This window comes from Cherax quadricarinatus, chromosome 7 (genome assembly GCF_038502225.1).
Source record: "Cherax quadricarinatus isolate ZL_2023a chromosome 7, ASM3850222v1, whole genome shotgun sequence".
Lineage (NCBI taxonomy): Eukaryota > Metazoa > Arthropoda > Malacostraca > Decapoda > Parastacidae > Cherax > Cherax quadricarinatus.
The window spans coordinates 59,337,386-59,352,202 of record NC_091298.1 but is presented as its reverse complement, the minus strand read 5'-3'; the positions used below and the strand labels follow the sequence as shown (position 1 = coordinate 59,352,202).

The 14,817-nt window shown below is 37.0% G+C and overlaps 1 protein-coding gene across 2 annotated transcripts in view; it reads right to left on the bottom strand.

Moving 5' to 3' along the window:
- LOC128687048 (uncharacterized) overlaps nt 1-14,817 on the bottom strand; it is a 195,726-nt gene that overhangs the window by 30,677 nt on the left and 150,232 nt on the right. For both annotated transcript variants that reach the window (XM_070082543.1, XM_070082544.1), the window contains exons 75-80: nt 11,862-12,006; nt 7,117-7,229; nt 6,047-6,274; nt 4,992-5,172; nt 2,270-2,382; nt 1,543-1,690 (exon numbers count right to left, since the gene is read on the bottom strand). In XM_070082543.1, the coding sequence (XP_069938644.1) occupies nt 1,543-1,690; nt 2,270-2,382; nt 4,992-5,172; nt 6,047-6,274; nt 7,117-7,229; nt 11,862-12,006 (928 nt within the window). The remainder of the gene's footprint in view (nt 1-1,542; nt 1,691-2,269; nt 2,383-4,991; nt 5,173-6,046; nt 6,275-7,116; nt 7,230-11,861; nt 12,007-14,817) is intronic.

The window sequence follows — 14,817 nt, the reverse complement described above, 5'->3', positions numbered from 1 at the left end:
TCGTAGTTTGGAAGTTAGGAGGAGGTGCGGGATTACCAAAACTGTTGTCCAGAGGGCTGAGGAAGGGTTGTTGAGGTGGTTCGGACATGTAGAGAGAATGGAGCGAAACAGAATGACTTCAAGAGTGTATCAGTCTGTAGTGGAAGGAAGGCGGGGTAGGGGTCGGCCTAGGAAAGGTTGGAGGGAGGGGGTAAAGGAGGTTTTGTGTGCGAGGGGCTTGGACTTCCAGCAGGCATGCGTGAGCGCGTTTGATAGGAGTGAATGGAGACAAATGGTTTTTAATACTTGACGTGCTGTTGGAGTGTGAGCAAAGTAACATTTATGAAGGGGTTCAGGGAAACCGGCAGGCCGGACTTGAGTCCTGGAGATGGGAAGTACAGTGCCTGCACTCTGAAGGAGGGGTGTTAATGTTGCAGTTTAAAAACTGTAGTGTAAAGCACCCTTCTGGCAAGACAGTGATGGAGTGAATGATGGTGAAAGTTTTTCTTTTTCGGGCCACCCTGCCTTGGTGGGAATCGGCCAGTGTGATAATAAAAATAATAATATTATTATTATTATTATTATGGTAAGATCTTCACTTCCTTACCTTACTTTAATCACAACTATACAATACTAAGATAAAGTATACTGAGGGATATCAATTATAATCACCCCTTCAGTAAGAGTCAATCTTTTGTAGCTCTTGAATATAAAATAAGCCTCTAATGGGGAGCCCCCATTCCTCTTCATATCTGACTGGTCAGTATTTAACCACTCCAGAGACTATGTGATGTGTCTGGGGCTATCTAGCCCATGGTGGTGTTAGTAGAATAAGGTTAAATTCACAATTTCTCCCTTTTCACTAAACTACAGACTCTCGGTGGTGACAAACTGAATTTTCAAGGACCTGTTGAAAACAGTGTTGATCATGCCTTATTTTTAAAGTTATTTTTTTCCTCTATCCTAGTCTTGTTTATATCACTGTCGATGAGCAATGGATCAAACACAAGTGTAATATGATACTGTGTTGGGTGCTACCAATGGTCTTTTTCAATACTGCTAAGACCTACAACACTGACAATTAGAATCCTGTGAGAAAATTATTATGGACTCTGTAACCCCTTCTCCTGTATAAATTACTAAATTTAAGAAGAAAATTTTTTTTTTTTTTCTTTTGGGTCACCCTGCCTTGGCAGGATGCATCCGGTTTGTTGAAAAAAAAAAAAATCTCATAATGAGGAGATCCCTCACTATTTTTTATCTTGCATCAAATAGCATCAGTGGAATTGGAATATTCTCAAGAATGACTTGTGTGAGTACCATTGTGAAATACTTAATGTGTTTGTTTTTTTCTCTACAGTATGCTGACCCATTTTATCTTTCAGGAAAATATCTTGGCAACCATAACCATTTGCATGTGTGAATTTAATTAACCTTATGTAAACTTTTTATGTGCTGTACATCTGAAATTTTATGTGTGTTATCACTGTTATACATTCTACACACTTTACAATGGTAGCTTCATATCTAAAGATTTGAACACAGAAGTTAATGTGTCTGTACCTTGATCCAGACCATGACCTGGCAGATAACAACCAGCAAGGAGGCAACCAGCCCAATCCCAAATGTTGCACAGAAGAAGAAAAACACTGCTGCAGCTTCTGTCTTGAACCAGCCTTCCATCAAATAGAATAGTGGCAGGATGCTCAGCCTTGAGAAAAGAAAACACGAAACTATTATAAAAATCTTTATCACAAAACTTATGTTAAAAACTGATGTCTTTATGTTAGGGTCATTCTAGTAGACAAAGCAAAAGAAATTTAAGTGAAAAAATACTTTGCATTTAGTTTAAGTATCAAATTATTTGAATATTCTTTCTTCTTAATTTACTGTGAAGGTCATTTTATTTATTACATACCCCATGCATTATTGCTCTGGTGTTTACATGCAGCTCCTCAACTTTAAAATTGCATTTTCTATTCATCTCACTACCAAAACAAAACTTAAAATTTTTAATTACAGCATAGTACTTGGAATTTCTCTGATCCACTTTAGTTTGGATTATTGTAAGTTCACTGTATGTAAATACTAAGAAACAGAAGCTTTACGTCATAACAAGAGCAACAAAAAACTGCAATGAATTAAAAAAATATACAGAAAAACTACAAACTCAAAAGGGATACACTAATTCTTATCACTCAACTAAATGTAAAACCATAAGGCCAATAGTTAGAGCTCATATACTGCAAAACCCAAGTAGAAACAATAATTCAATAAAAAAAAAGCTTACCCATATAGAAGACACAGGATAATGAATGCTGCCAAGTTTTCCCTCCAGATGAACATTTGCTCATTAAAGATCACAAGTAAGATAGCTATCAGTAAAACAGTGATCAACAGCACCTGAAGTAGTAATATTAAGCAATTAATAAGACAACACCAGAAAAGCAAACCTGAATGATCAAAACATATTTAACACTTCTTTTAGAATATAATGATTATAACAACAAAATTTGTAGGTAGTAGGTTGGTAGACAGCAACCGCCCAGGGAGGTACTACCGTCCTGCCAAGTGAGTGTAAAACGAAAGCCTGTAATTGTTTTACATGATGGTAGGATTGCTGGTGTCCTTTTTTCTGTCTCATGAACATGCAAGATTTCAGGTACGTCTTGCTACTTCTACTTACACTTAGGTCACACTACACATACATGTACAAGCACATATATACACACCCCTCTGGGTTTTCTTCTATTTTCTTTCTAGTTCTTATTCTTGTTTATTTCCTCTTATCTCCATGGGGAAGTGGAACAGAATTCTTCCTCCGTAAGCCATGCGTGTTGTAAGAGGCAACTAAAATGCCGGGAGCAAGGGGCTAGTAACCTCTTCTCCTGTATATATTACTAAATGTAAAAGGAGAAACTTTCGTTTTTCCTTTTGGGCCACCCCGCCTCGGTGGGATACGGCCGGTGTGTTGAAAGAAGAAAGATGGTAGGATTGCTGGTGTCCTTTTTCCTGTCTCATAAACATGCAAGATTACAAGTAAGTCTTGCTACCTCTACTTACACTTAGGTCACACTACACATACGTGTACAAGCATATATATACACACACCCCTCTGGGTTTTCTGTTATTTTCTTTCTAGTTCTTGTTCTTGTTTATTTCCTCTTATCTCTATGGGGAAGTGGAACACAATTCTTCCTCCATAAGCCATGCGTGTTGTAAGAGGTGACTAAAATGCCGGGAGCAAGGGTCTAGTAACTCCTTCTCCTGTATATATTACTAAATGTAAAAGGAGAAACTTTTGTTTCTCCTTTTGGGCCACCCCGCCTCTGTGGGATACGGCCGGTGTGTTGAAAGAAAGAATAACAAAATTAGGTGGTGGTGTGGAGTTACTAAAAGTATTAGTGTGAGGGCTGAAGAGGGGTTGTTTCGGTTTAGAGAGAATGGAACAAAGTAAAATGACTTGGAGAGCACATAAATCCATAGGGAAAGGAAGGAGGAGTAGGGGGTTGTCCTTGAAAAGGTTGGAGGGAGGAGGGTAAAGGAAGTTTTGTGGGCAAGGGGCTTGGACTTCCAGCAAGTATGCGTGAGTGTGTTAGATAGGAGTAAATGGAGACAAATGGGTTTTGGGACCTGATGAGCTGTTGGAGTGTGAGCAGGGTAATATTTTGTGAGAGGATTCAGGAAAACTGGTTAGCTGGACTTGAGTCCTGGAAATAGGAAGTACAGTGCCTGCACTTTATTGGGATATTGGCAGTTTGGATTATGTATGAGTGATGGTGACAGTGTTGAATGATGATGAAAGTTTTATATCTTTCTTTTTGGGTTTTTTCTTTCTTTTTTGGCCACCCTGCCTCAGTAGGAAAGGGCTGACATGTTGAAAAAAAAACAATAGCAACTTTACTGGAAAAACACAATCAGGATTAATATCTGTGAAAAATATACAAAGGCATGACTGTTACAGAGATACAAAGAAATAGTCAACACCCACCGAGGGAATGTGAACCCCTGATCAATATTGTACAGTAAGTCCTCACTTAACATCATTAATAGGCTCTTGAAAACTACAACTTTAAGCAAAACATTGTATGACAAAATCAATTTTACCACAGGCAAATTGATATAAACATTAGGGGTGCACAGTGCACCTTTAGCATTCATTGTAGGAGGGTTAAATCAAAGAATAAATAAAGATAAAAGAATAAAGATTTCACTTCTTTGCAAAAGTTACAATGTGTAATAACAATTTTGATTTATTAAGTACAAAGAAAATGTTTGCAAAGCAAAAATTGTGAGCACTTCTTACCACCACACAGTTAAAAAATCAATGTATGAAATCCACACAGACACTGGCCCTGGCTGGGAATCATTTATTTTCTCATAAGTGTTATAATGAAACAATGTTGTGTGAAACGATGTTAAATGAGGATTTACTGTACCTGCAAAGGGGAACCAAGTCCACACATGGATTGTGAGGTTATAATACACACACACACACATACATCCCCCCCACACACACACATCGAGAGAATGTGAGGCTATGATTCATACATGGAGAGGGAAAATGTGCACTTATGCTTAACTCTAGTGGAGGAGAATTTTTTCTTGTATCATTTACTTTAAAACTTTACACCACAGTATCCTTTTGCACATTACATAATTTTTTTTGCTTATTATTAATTTATTGGAGACAGTTTTACAATAAGTTATACTTTAATATCAATCAGTTTTCATCCTCTGCAGTTAGGGTCTTACCATATCTTCACTCTTTCATCTTTCTTTATATTTTTCACATAAAAAATGAAATCTTTATTTACCATGAAGATGCAAAGTCTGACACATTGCTTTATAATGTTTTACAATGGAGATTTTTATGGCATCCCTAGTTATACAATTCATTTTTGGCAAATTAAGGCCAATTTATCGCTAACTTAAAATTAAGACTAAGGTAAACCTGACTTAAAATTACATAACATTGGTAACATCATTTTCTTTCCTTTAATTCAGCTTACCATGACATCCCATACCATGTTGGCAGTCCAGTAGGTGCGTCTGGTGATACCAGCAACATATAAAACTCTGCGTTCACCTCTTATTCTCTCAGTGGTTGCATAACCCACAGTAGCAGAGCACATTACTGTCAGTGACACCAGGATCAGTAGTCCTATGCCAAGGTCAGCTGCATGCTGTTGTCTGCAGAGAAATTAAAGTAATACTGTGATCATACTAACATTACAGGCAGGCCCCAATTTACAGCACTCAATCACTGGTACTTATAACAAATTACAGATTAAGTCTGATTTTGTAATCAATGTCAAAGGTCAAGGCCAAAGTTACTATTAATAAATAATGAATTTATGTGTTCTCTATTACTGATATTGTATTTTTACTGACCATTAAATTTTTTTTTATATTATATCATCATTGGAAATAAATTTGAGTTACAATGAAGATTTATTACTGTATTCTACAGATACAGGAAATATAAAAATTAAAGTATATCCTCAAATATGAGGAAATTGGCCATTCGGCTTTCAATGTTATCTTGCAGTATTGTTTGATCTGCAACTATACAGGCAATGAGAAAAGGAACATGTAAAACAAAGGCACCATAAAAGTGTGAACTTCAGGTGCTGTTGAAAAATTTAGAGCCTCTCCCCACAAAGGAGAAAGATAATTATCTACTGTATGAGAGCACAGTACTTCACAGTACTTACCAGTCTTTACAATGCTGGAAATATTATGCAAAATTTAAAATTTCCTGTATACATGTATGGTATATTGATGATTTTTAAAATTCACATGGAACTAAGTATATGACATGTTTAACTTTAATTTATACAGTATTCAAAATAAATAGTATTGCAGTACACTGGTAACTTCCAGTTGAAACTCACTAAAGAAAACTTAATCCTTAGAGTTATCTACTGTTTATATTTTGACCTCGTCTAAAGCTGCTGAAGAGGGCCTCAGATGAGGCTGCATTATAAAATAACACTTTTAAATTGCTAATTTTGTCTTATAAATAATATACACAGCAACTACATTGTTAAATAATATCACTTACATTGACATACTTGCAAAACCATGATTAGAAAAGACTATTGGCTTATTAATGGTAGTGATTGAGTAGTTTTTTCCCAGAAGTCTCTGAAGTCGGGCATTATTCAGCATGTTGACATAGGCTGGCAGTGCATGGTAACCAAAGTCATCATACCATACCATCGCACCGGACCAATTACTGCTCAAGCGAGGGTCTTGCACACCAAGGCTTATACCTCCATACCTACTGCCACTAAATTAGAAAAATCCAGGTTTACTACACACAATGAATAGCATAATATTTTTTTTTTTTTTTTTTCAACAAGTCGGTTGTCTCCCACCGAGGCAGGGTGACCCAATGAGAAAGAAAATCCTCAAAAAGAAAATACTTTCATCATCATTCAACACTTTCACCTCACTCACACATAATCACTGTTTTTGCAGAGGTGCCCAGAATACAACAGCTTAGAAGTATATATGTATAAAAATACACAATATATCTGTACATAAATTGATATAAAAAATCAAACACCTAAAAATTTTAGTAAGTCAAAGAGGATGGTATCCAATATTAGAGCTGCCATGTAAGCAATAGTAAAAAGAATGTGTGAAAGATATGAGAGGAGCAGAAAGAATTAAAGCAAGAGTACTGCATAAATAGCACAGAAAAATCCAGATACAGTACTGTACAGGTCAACCATCACTAATCCGACATCAATGGGACCTGTATGGTGACGGACCTGGCATGGTAAATCACAGGAAACTGTCATACCTTTGAAAGCTCTGGTATACAAACTTTTCCTGATGATGGTAGCTGAAATTAGTGCTGGATTAGTGATGGAACCAGATTAGTGACTGCCAGATCCATTATGGCTGACCTGTATTACAATACTTGAATAATTTCAACAGATGTCTGGAGGTTTCCAACACAGTGACATTCTGCCCTGGAGAAGTCAATTCTACTCTGAGAGTCACCAGCTAACCTACATTAGAGGTAACTTTCTATGACATGCTTTTATGCTTGTGTTTCACCACGTACAATATATCTTATGTAAATTTTTTACATAAACCATTTATAAAAAGAAACCAATTTACCTGTTTTGAATATACTGCCATCTAGTCCTTAATAACCAATCATAAAGTCTTGGTTGATTTGATACATCAGCTATGCACCGTCCATCATCACACTTACACAGTGATGAAGCAGCCTGATAATGGAAATTGAGAGATATTATAGACAGATTATGTCCCATCTTGCTTTTAACAAATACTATCCCTGTTTTACCTATATATAGCATCTTTTGTTTAATTATATATTTTTATTCATATATTTATGAGACTCACTCATAATATTTAATCTAACCAATACTATTTAATTTTTTTTTTTCAACAAACCGGCCGTATCCCACCGAGGCAGGGTGGCCCAAAAAGAAAAACAAAAGTTTCTCTTTTTAAATTTAGCAATCTATACAGGAGAAAGGATTACTAGCCCCTTGCTCCTGGCATTTTAGTCACCTCTTACAACACACATGGCTTACAGAGGAAGAATTCTGTTCCACTTCCCTATGGAGATAAGAGGAAATAAACAAGAATAAGAACTAGAAAGAAAATAGAAGAAAACCCAGAGGGGTGTGTATATATATGCTTGTACATGTATGTGTAGTGTGACCTAAGTGTAAGTAGAAGTAGCAAGACGTACCTGAAATCTTGCATGTTCATGAGACAGAAAAAAGGACACCAGCAATCCTACCATCATGTAAAACAATTACAGGCCTTTGTTTTACACTCACTTGGCAGGACGGTAGTACCTCCCTGGGTGGTTACTGTCTACCAACCTTCACCAACCTTCTACCTAGGACTATTTAATTTATGTATTTTATTTTATTATTATTATCACACCGGCCGATTCCCACCAAGGCAGGGTGGCCCGAAAAAGAAAAACTTTCACCATCATTCACTCCATCACTGTCTTGCCAGAAGGGTGCTTTACACTACAGTTTTTAAACTGCAACATTAACACCCCTCCTTCAGAGTGCAGGCACTGTACTTCCCATCTCCAGGACTCAAGTCCGGCCTGCCGGTTTCCCTGAATCCCTTCATAAATGTTACTTTGCTCACACTCCAACAGCACGTCAAGTATTAAAAACCATTTGTCTCCATTCACTCCTATCAAACACGCTCACGCATGCCTGCTGGAAGTCCAAGCCCCTCGCACACAAAACCTCCTTTACCCCCTCCCTCCAACCCTTCCTAGGCCGACCCCTACCCCGCCTTCCTTCCACTACAGACTGATACACTCTTGAAGTCATTCTGTTTCGCTCCATTCTCTCTACATGTCCGAACCACCTCAACAACCCTTCCTCAGCCCTCTGGACAACAGTTTTGGTAATCCCGCACCTCCTCCTAACTTCCAAACTACGAATTCTCTGCATTATATTCACACCACACATTGCCCTCAGACATGACATCTCCACTGCCTCCAGCCTTCTCCTCGCTGCAACATTCATCACCCACGCTTCACACCCATATAAGAGCGTTGGTAAAACTATACTCTCATACATTCCCCTCTTTGCCTCCAAGGACAAAGTTCTTTGTCTCCACAGACTCCTAAGTGCACCACTCACTCTTTTTCCCTCATCAATTCTATGATTCACCTCATCTTTCATAGACCCATCCGCTGACACGTCCACTCCCAAATATCTGAATACGTTCACCTCCTCCATACTCTCTCCCTCCAATCTGATATTCAATCTTTCATCACCTAATCTTTTTGTTATCCTCATAACCTTACTCTTTCCTGTATTCACCTTTAATTTTCTTCTTTTGCACACCCTACCAAATTCATCCACCAATCTCTGCAACTTCTCTTCAGAATCTCCCAAGAGCACAGTGTCATCAGCAAAGAGCAGCTGTGACAACTCCCACTTTGTGTGTGATTCTTTATCTTTTAACTCCACGCCTCTTGCCAAGACCCTCGCATTTACTTCTCTTACAACCCCATCTATAAATATATTAAACAACCACGGTGACATCACACATCCTTGTCTAAGGCCTACTTTTACTGGGAAAAAATTTCCCTCTTTCCTACATACTCTAACTTGAGCCTCACTATCCTCGTAAAAACTCTTCACTGCTTTCAGTAACCTACCTCCTACACCATACACTTGCAACATCTGCCACATTGCCCCCCTATCCACCCTGTCATACGCCTTTTCCAAATCCATAAATGCCACAAAGACCTCTTTAGCCTTATCTAAATACTGTTCACTTATATGTTTCACTGTAAACACCTGGTCCACACACCCCCTACCTTTCCTAAAGCCTCCTTGTTCATCTGCTATCCTATTCTCCGTCTTACTCTTAATTCTTTCAATTATAACTCTACCATACACTTTACCAGGTACACTCAACAGACTTATCCCCCTATAATTTTTGCACTCTCTTTTATCCCCTTTGCCTTTATACAAAGGAACTATGCATGCTCTCTGCCAATCCCTAGGTACCTTACCCTCTTCCATACATTTATTAAACAATTGCACCAACCACTCCAAAACTATATCCCCACCTGCTTTTAACATTTCTATCTTTATCCCATCAATCCCGGCTGCTTTACCCCCTTTCATTTTACCTACTGCCTCACGAACTTCCCCCACACTCACAACTGGCTCTTCCTCACTCCTACAAGATGTTATTCCTCCTTGCCCTATACACGAAATCACAGCTTCCCTATCTTCATCAACATTTAACAATTCCTCAAAATATTCCTTCCATCTTCCCAATACCTCTAACTCTCCATTTAATAACTCTCCTCTCCTATTTTTAACTGACAAATCCATTTGTTCTCTAGGCTTTCTTAACTTGTTAATCTCACTCCAAAACTTTTTCTTATTTTCAACAAAATTTGTTGATAACATCTCACCCACTCTCTCATTTGCTCTCTTTTTACATTGCTTCACCACTCTCTTAACCTCTCTCTTTTTCTCCATATACTCTTCCCTCCTTGCATCACTTCTACTTTGTAAAAACTTCTCATATGCTAACTTTTTCTCCCTTACTACTCTCTTTACATCATCATTCCACCAATCGCTCCTCTTCCCTCCTGCACCCACTTTCCTGTAACCACAAACTTCTGCTGAACACTCTAACACTACATTTTTAAACCTACCCCATACCTCTTCGACCCCATTGCCTATGCTCTCATTAGCCCATCTATCCTCCAATAGCTGTTTATATCTTACCCTAACTGCCTCCTCTTTTAGTTTATAAACCTTCACCTCTCTCTTCCCTGATGCTTCTATTCTCCTTGTATCCCATCTATCTTTTACTCTCAGTGTAGCTACAACTAGAAAGTGATCTGATATATCTGTGGCCCCTCTATAAACATGTACATCCTGAAGTCTACTCAACAGTCTTTTATCTACCAATACATAATCCAACAAACTACTGTCATTTCGCCCTACATCATATCGTGTATACTTATTTATCCTCTTTTTCTTAAAATATGTATTACCTATAACTAAACCCCTTTCTATACAAAGTTCAATCAAAGGGCTCCCATTATCATTTACACCTGGCACCCCAAACTTACCTACCACACCCTCTCTAAAAGTTTCTCCTACTTTAGCATTCAAGTCCCCTACCACAATTACTCTCTCACTTGGTTCAAAGGCTCCTATACATTCACTTAACATCTCCCAAAATCTCTCTCTCTCCTCTGCATTCCTCTCTTCTCCAGGTGCATACACGCTTATTATGACCCACTTCTCGCATCCAACCTTTACTTTAATCCACATAATTCTTGAATTTACACATTCATATTCTCTTTTCTCCTTCCATAACTGATCATTTAACATTACTGCTACCCCTTCCTTTGCTCTAACTCTCTCAGATACTCCAGATTTAATCCCATTTATTTCCCCCCACTGAAACTCTCCTACCCCCTTCAGCTTTGTTTCGCTTAGGGCCAGGACATCCAACTTCTTTTCATTCATAACATCAGCAATCATCTGTTTCTTGTCATCCGCACTACATCCACGCACATTTAAGCAACCCAGTTTTATAAAGTTTTTCTTCTTCTCTTTTTTAGTAATTGTATACAGGAGAAGGGGTTACTAGCCCATTGCTCCCGGCATTTTAGTCGCCTCATACGACACGCATGGCTTACGGAGGAAAGATTCTTTTCCACTTCCCCATGGACAATAGAAGAAATAAAAAAGAACAAGAGCTATTTAGAAAAAGGAGAAAAACCTAGATGTATGTATATATATATATGCATGTGCGTGTCTGTGAAGTGTGACCAAAGTGTTAGTAGGAGTAGCAAGATATCCCTGTTATCTTAGCGTGTTTATGAGACAGAAAAAGAAACCAGCAATCCTACCATCATGCAAAACAATTACAGGTTTTTGTTTCACAGTCATCTGGCAGGACGGTAGTACTTCCCTGGGTGGTTGCTGTCTACCAACCTACTACCATGTATATATATATATATTATGTATATATATATATATATATATATATATATATATATATATATATATATATTTGGGAGCAAGGGGCTAGTAACCCCTTCTCCTGTATATATTACTAAATGTAAAAGGAGAAACTTTCATTTTTCCTTTTGGGCCACCCCACCTCGGAGGGATATGGCCAGTGTGTTGAAAGAAGAAAGATGTATATATTTCTTCATTGTAATATTTGAACCTCTACAGACTGTGAGAATAAAAACATGTATGGATATTCAAAATATTTTTGAAGGCAAAATGTATTTTCAACAAATGTCTTCAGTCTACTTATGCATCTTTATTCCCAAAACATATGAATTTCATTTTGCTTCTCCTTACCATAGAAGAAATATTACACGGAGAGAATCTGGGGTTAGTATCAACATAACTGGGACAGGTGAACCAATTTTTCGTGCTGACTCTCTTCCCAATTGACAGCTGGAGGAATGCTTCAGCTACAGGCTTTAAAGCAGGATCCAAGGTTCTGAAGGTTGTGTGAAATAATAGCATCAACACATATTTGCATACTTTATTTACCTATCAGCACATTTTTATTAAATGCATTTAAGAGTAAATCACATTTTCATTATATGCTTTTAAAAGTACAGTATATCCTTTAAATGGTAAAAATGTACATATTTTAAAGCTGAAAATGTACATCTTTAAAAGGCTTAAAACTAATAAAAACATTTAGGTTTAGTAAAAGAAAATAGTGAAACATACTATAAAGAAACCTCTTTTTACACTATTTTACTCTCACTTGTTTTGGTCTTCTGATGGCCAGTGAGAAACAAATACTGGTACTTAAAAATACTTTCAGTCAATTCCCATAATCCTGTTTCTAAATGCACATGGCAGCTATGGTAAATAGGCATTCAGAAGTCTTTAAAATGATTCTTATGTGGATTTTCAAGTCTTAACAGTGGAAATATGCAGAGTAAATCTAACAAAAAGCAATCTTTTTAAGAAAGAAAAGTTTCTTGGTAAGTGTTAGAGACTTGAAAATGTAGAAGACATTCTTAAGGTTATTAATACCAGTAAAACCAAAGTAATATAGTGCAAAGGTAATGACAACGTTGAAAAAATGTAGCTGAGCACCATTCTTGCTACACGATTAGTGCTGTAATTATGTTAAAATAAATAAATAAAATATTTATTTCTTTGTTAAGGTTACAATGTGTGTTTACATATAGTATGAATGGAGCAAAGAAAGCCACTATCATGCCTAAGCATTTCAGACAGACTTAACCTAATACTTATAGACTACTTAAGTTTAGACAGGTGAATAGTAGTAGAATACAGTCAATCTTCACTCTATTGTTAATGTGAGGTAGTACAATTTATGTCAGTCTTACATTTTTAAGTATGAAATTAGGTTCTTTTACAATGGCAGAATACAAATATTTTATATTTCACTTTTATTATTAATATGAGGTAGTAAAATTTATGATACAATCTATCATACATTTTTAAGTTTGTAATTAAGTTCATTTACTCTATTACTAATATGCAGTAGTACAATTAGTGATACAAACACACATTATAAGTTTGTACAAATGGCTTAATAGTTAAGGGATAATAAAGTATTTAGGGGAATTGCTTTGAATTTGGTTGGGGTTTAGTATGGTGTGGGTATGTTTATTATTGAAAGATGAGATGATTTTTGAGTATGATCATAAACTGATTTGTGGGCAGGTGACCTCTTGCTGCTTCAGGCAAAGAGTTCCAGATCTTAGGGCCCTTTATGTGCATTGCATTTTTGCAAAGTGTGAGATGGACACGAGGGATGTCAAAAAGTGTTATGTGCCTCGTGTTATGCCTGTGTGTCCTGTTGAAGCTGTCTAGGAGAAGTTTGAGTGGAGGGTTGATATTGGAGTTTAATATTCTGTATATGTAGTAGGCACAATAATAAGTGTGTATATTTTTATGGATATTAAGTAAGTTCATGTTTTTGAAGAGAGGTGGGGTGTTGTCTGGCACTGGAGTTTGTGATTATCCTCACTACCGCCTTTTGTTGGGCTGTCTGAGGTGATTGGCCATGGTAGATCCCCAAGCACAAATACCATAGGTAAGGTAAGGGTATATTAGAGTGATATAAGGTAAGGAGTACATAGTATTGTATCTTGGAAAGGATACCTACTGTTTTGGAAACTTTCTTAATTATATGCTGGATGTGGGTCTGAAATTTAAGATTACAGTCAAGGTGGAGTCCTAGAAATTTGCCCTCAGTGTGTCTTGTAATGGGTGAACCATTTATCGATATGTTTAGCTGGATATTTGATGCTCTGCTTCCAAAAAGCATGAAACAGGTTTTGTCTATATTGAGGGTAAGTTTGTTGGTAGCCATCCAGTTTGTTATTTTAAGTAGCTCACTGTTTACAGTGTTACTAAGTATAGCCGGGTTTGGGTGGGAGAAGACAAGTGGTGTCATCCGCGAATAGAACTGGTTTAAGGAACCGCGATGTATTTGGGAGGACATTGATGTAAATAAGAAAGAGCAGAAGACCTAGGACATTTCCCTGTGGCTCTCCAACAACTACAGGCTGAGTATTGGAGGTCACACCATTTGTGTTGGTAGAATGTTAGGCAAAGGGACACTTGTGGAACTAATGTGACATTTTACTGTGGCAACGTTTTGCTCCTGGAGAGCAAAACACTGCCACAATAGAATGTCATAGTAGTTGCAGATGTGTCCTTTTACCTAATATCGTGAATGTCATACAGATACAAAATCAATGACAAACAGAATATTGCCTTTTATTCTAGTAGTACATGCAAGGATAACCAAAATCAACCAGTCTGCTATCTAACACAATATACAAATACTTTTATTTTTTATGCAGTACAAAAATAAAGAAGCTTACATGTAATAAAACATTGTTAGACACAAAAGAAAGCCACTAGTATCCAAATGCATATCAGGCAAACTATCTTAATGCTTAAAAACAACTTAAGAATTAGACACAGACCATTAAGTAGTATTTTTATGCAGTTAACTAAATTATATGCACAATAAGAAAGGCAGCTAATATATGAAAGGTACACTTATAAAAGTATGATTTTATATTTAAAACTGATTCAATGATTTTCAGCTTTATGGAATGATTGAATAGAGATGGTGAAGATACATAATGTTACTTAGTTACAGTAAAAATATAATGGGACAAGATGAGAAATTTATTTTCTATGGGAGTTGAAGAAGACTGGAAGACAAGGGAGAGTTGGATCAACTGGTTTTGTTTGACATCTCCTCAAAACCCCTCATCCACCAATATTTATTCATACTCAGCCCCTC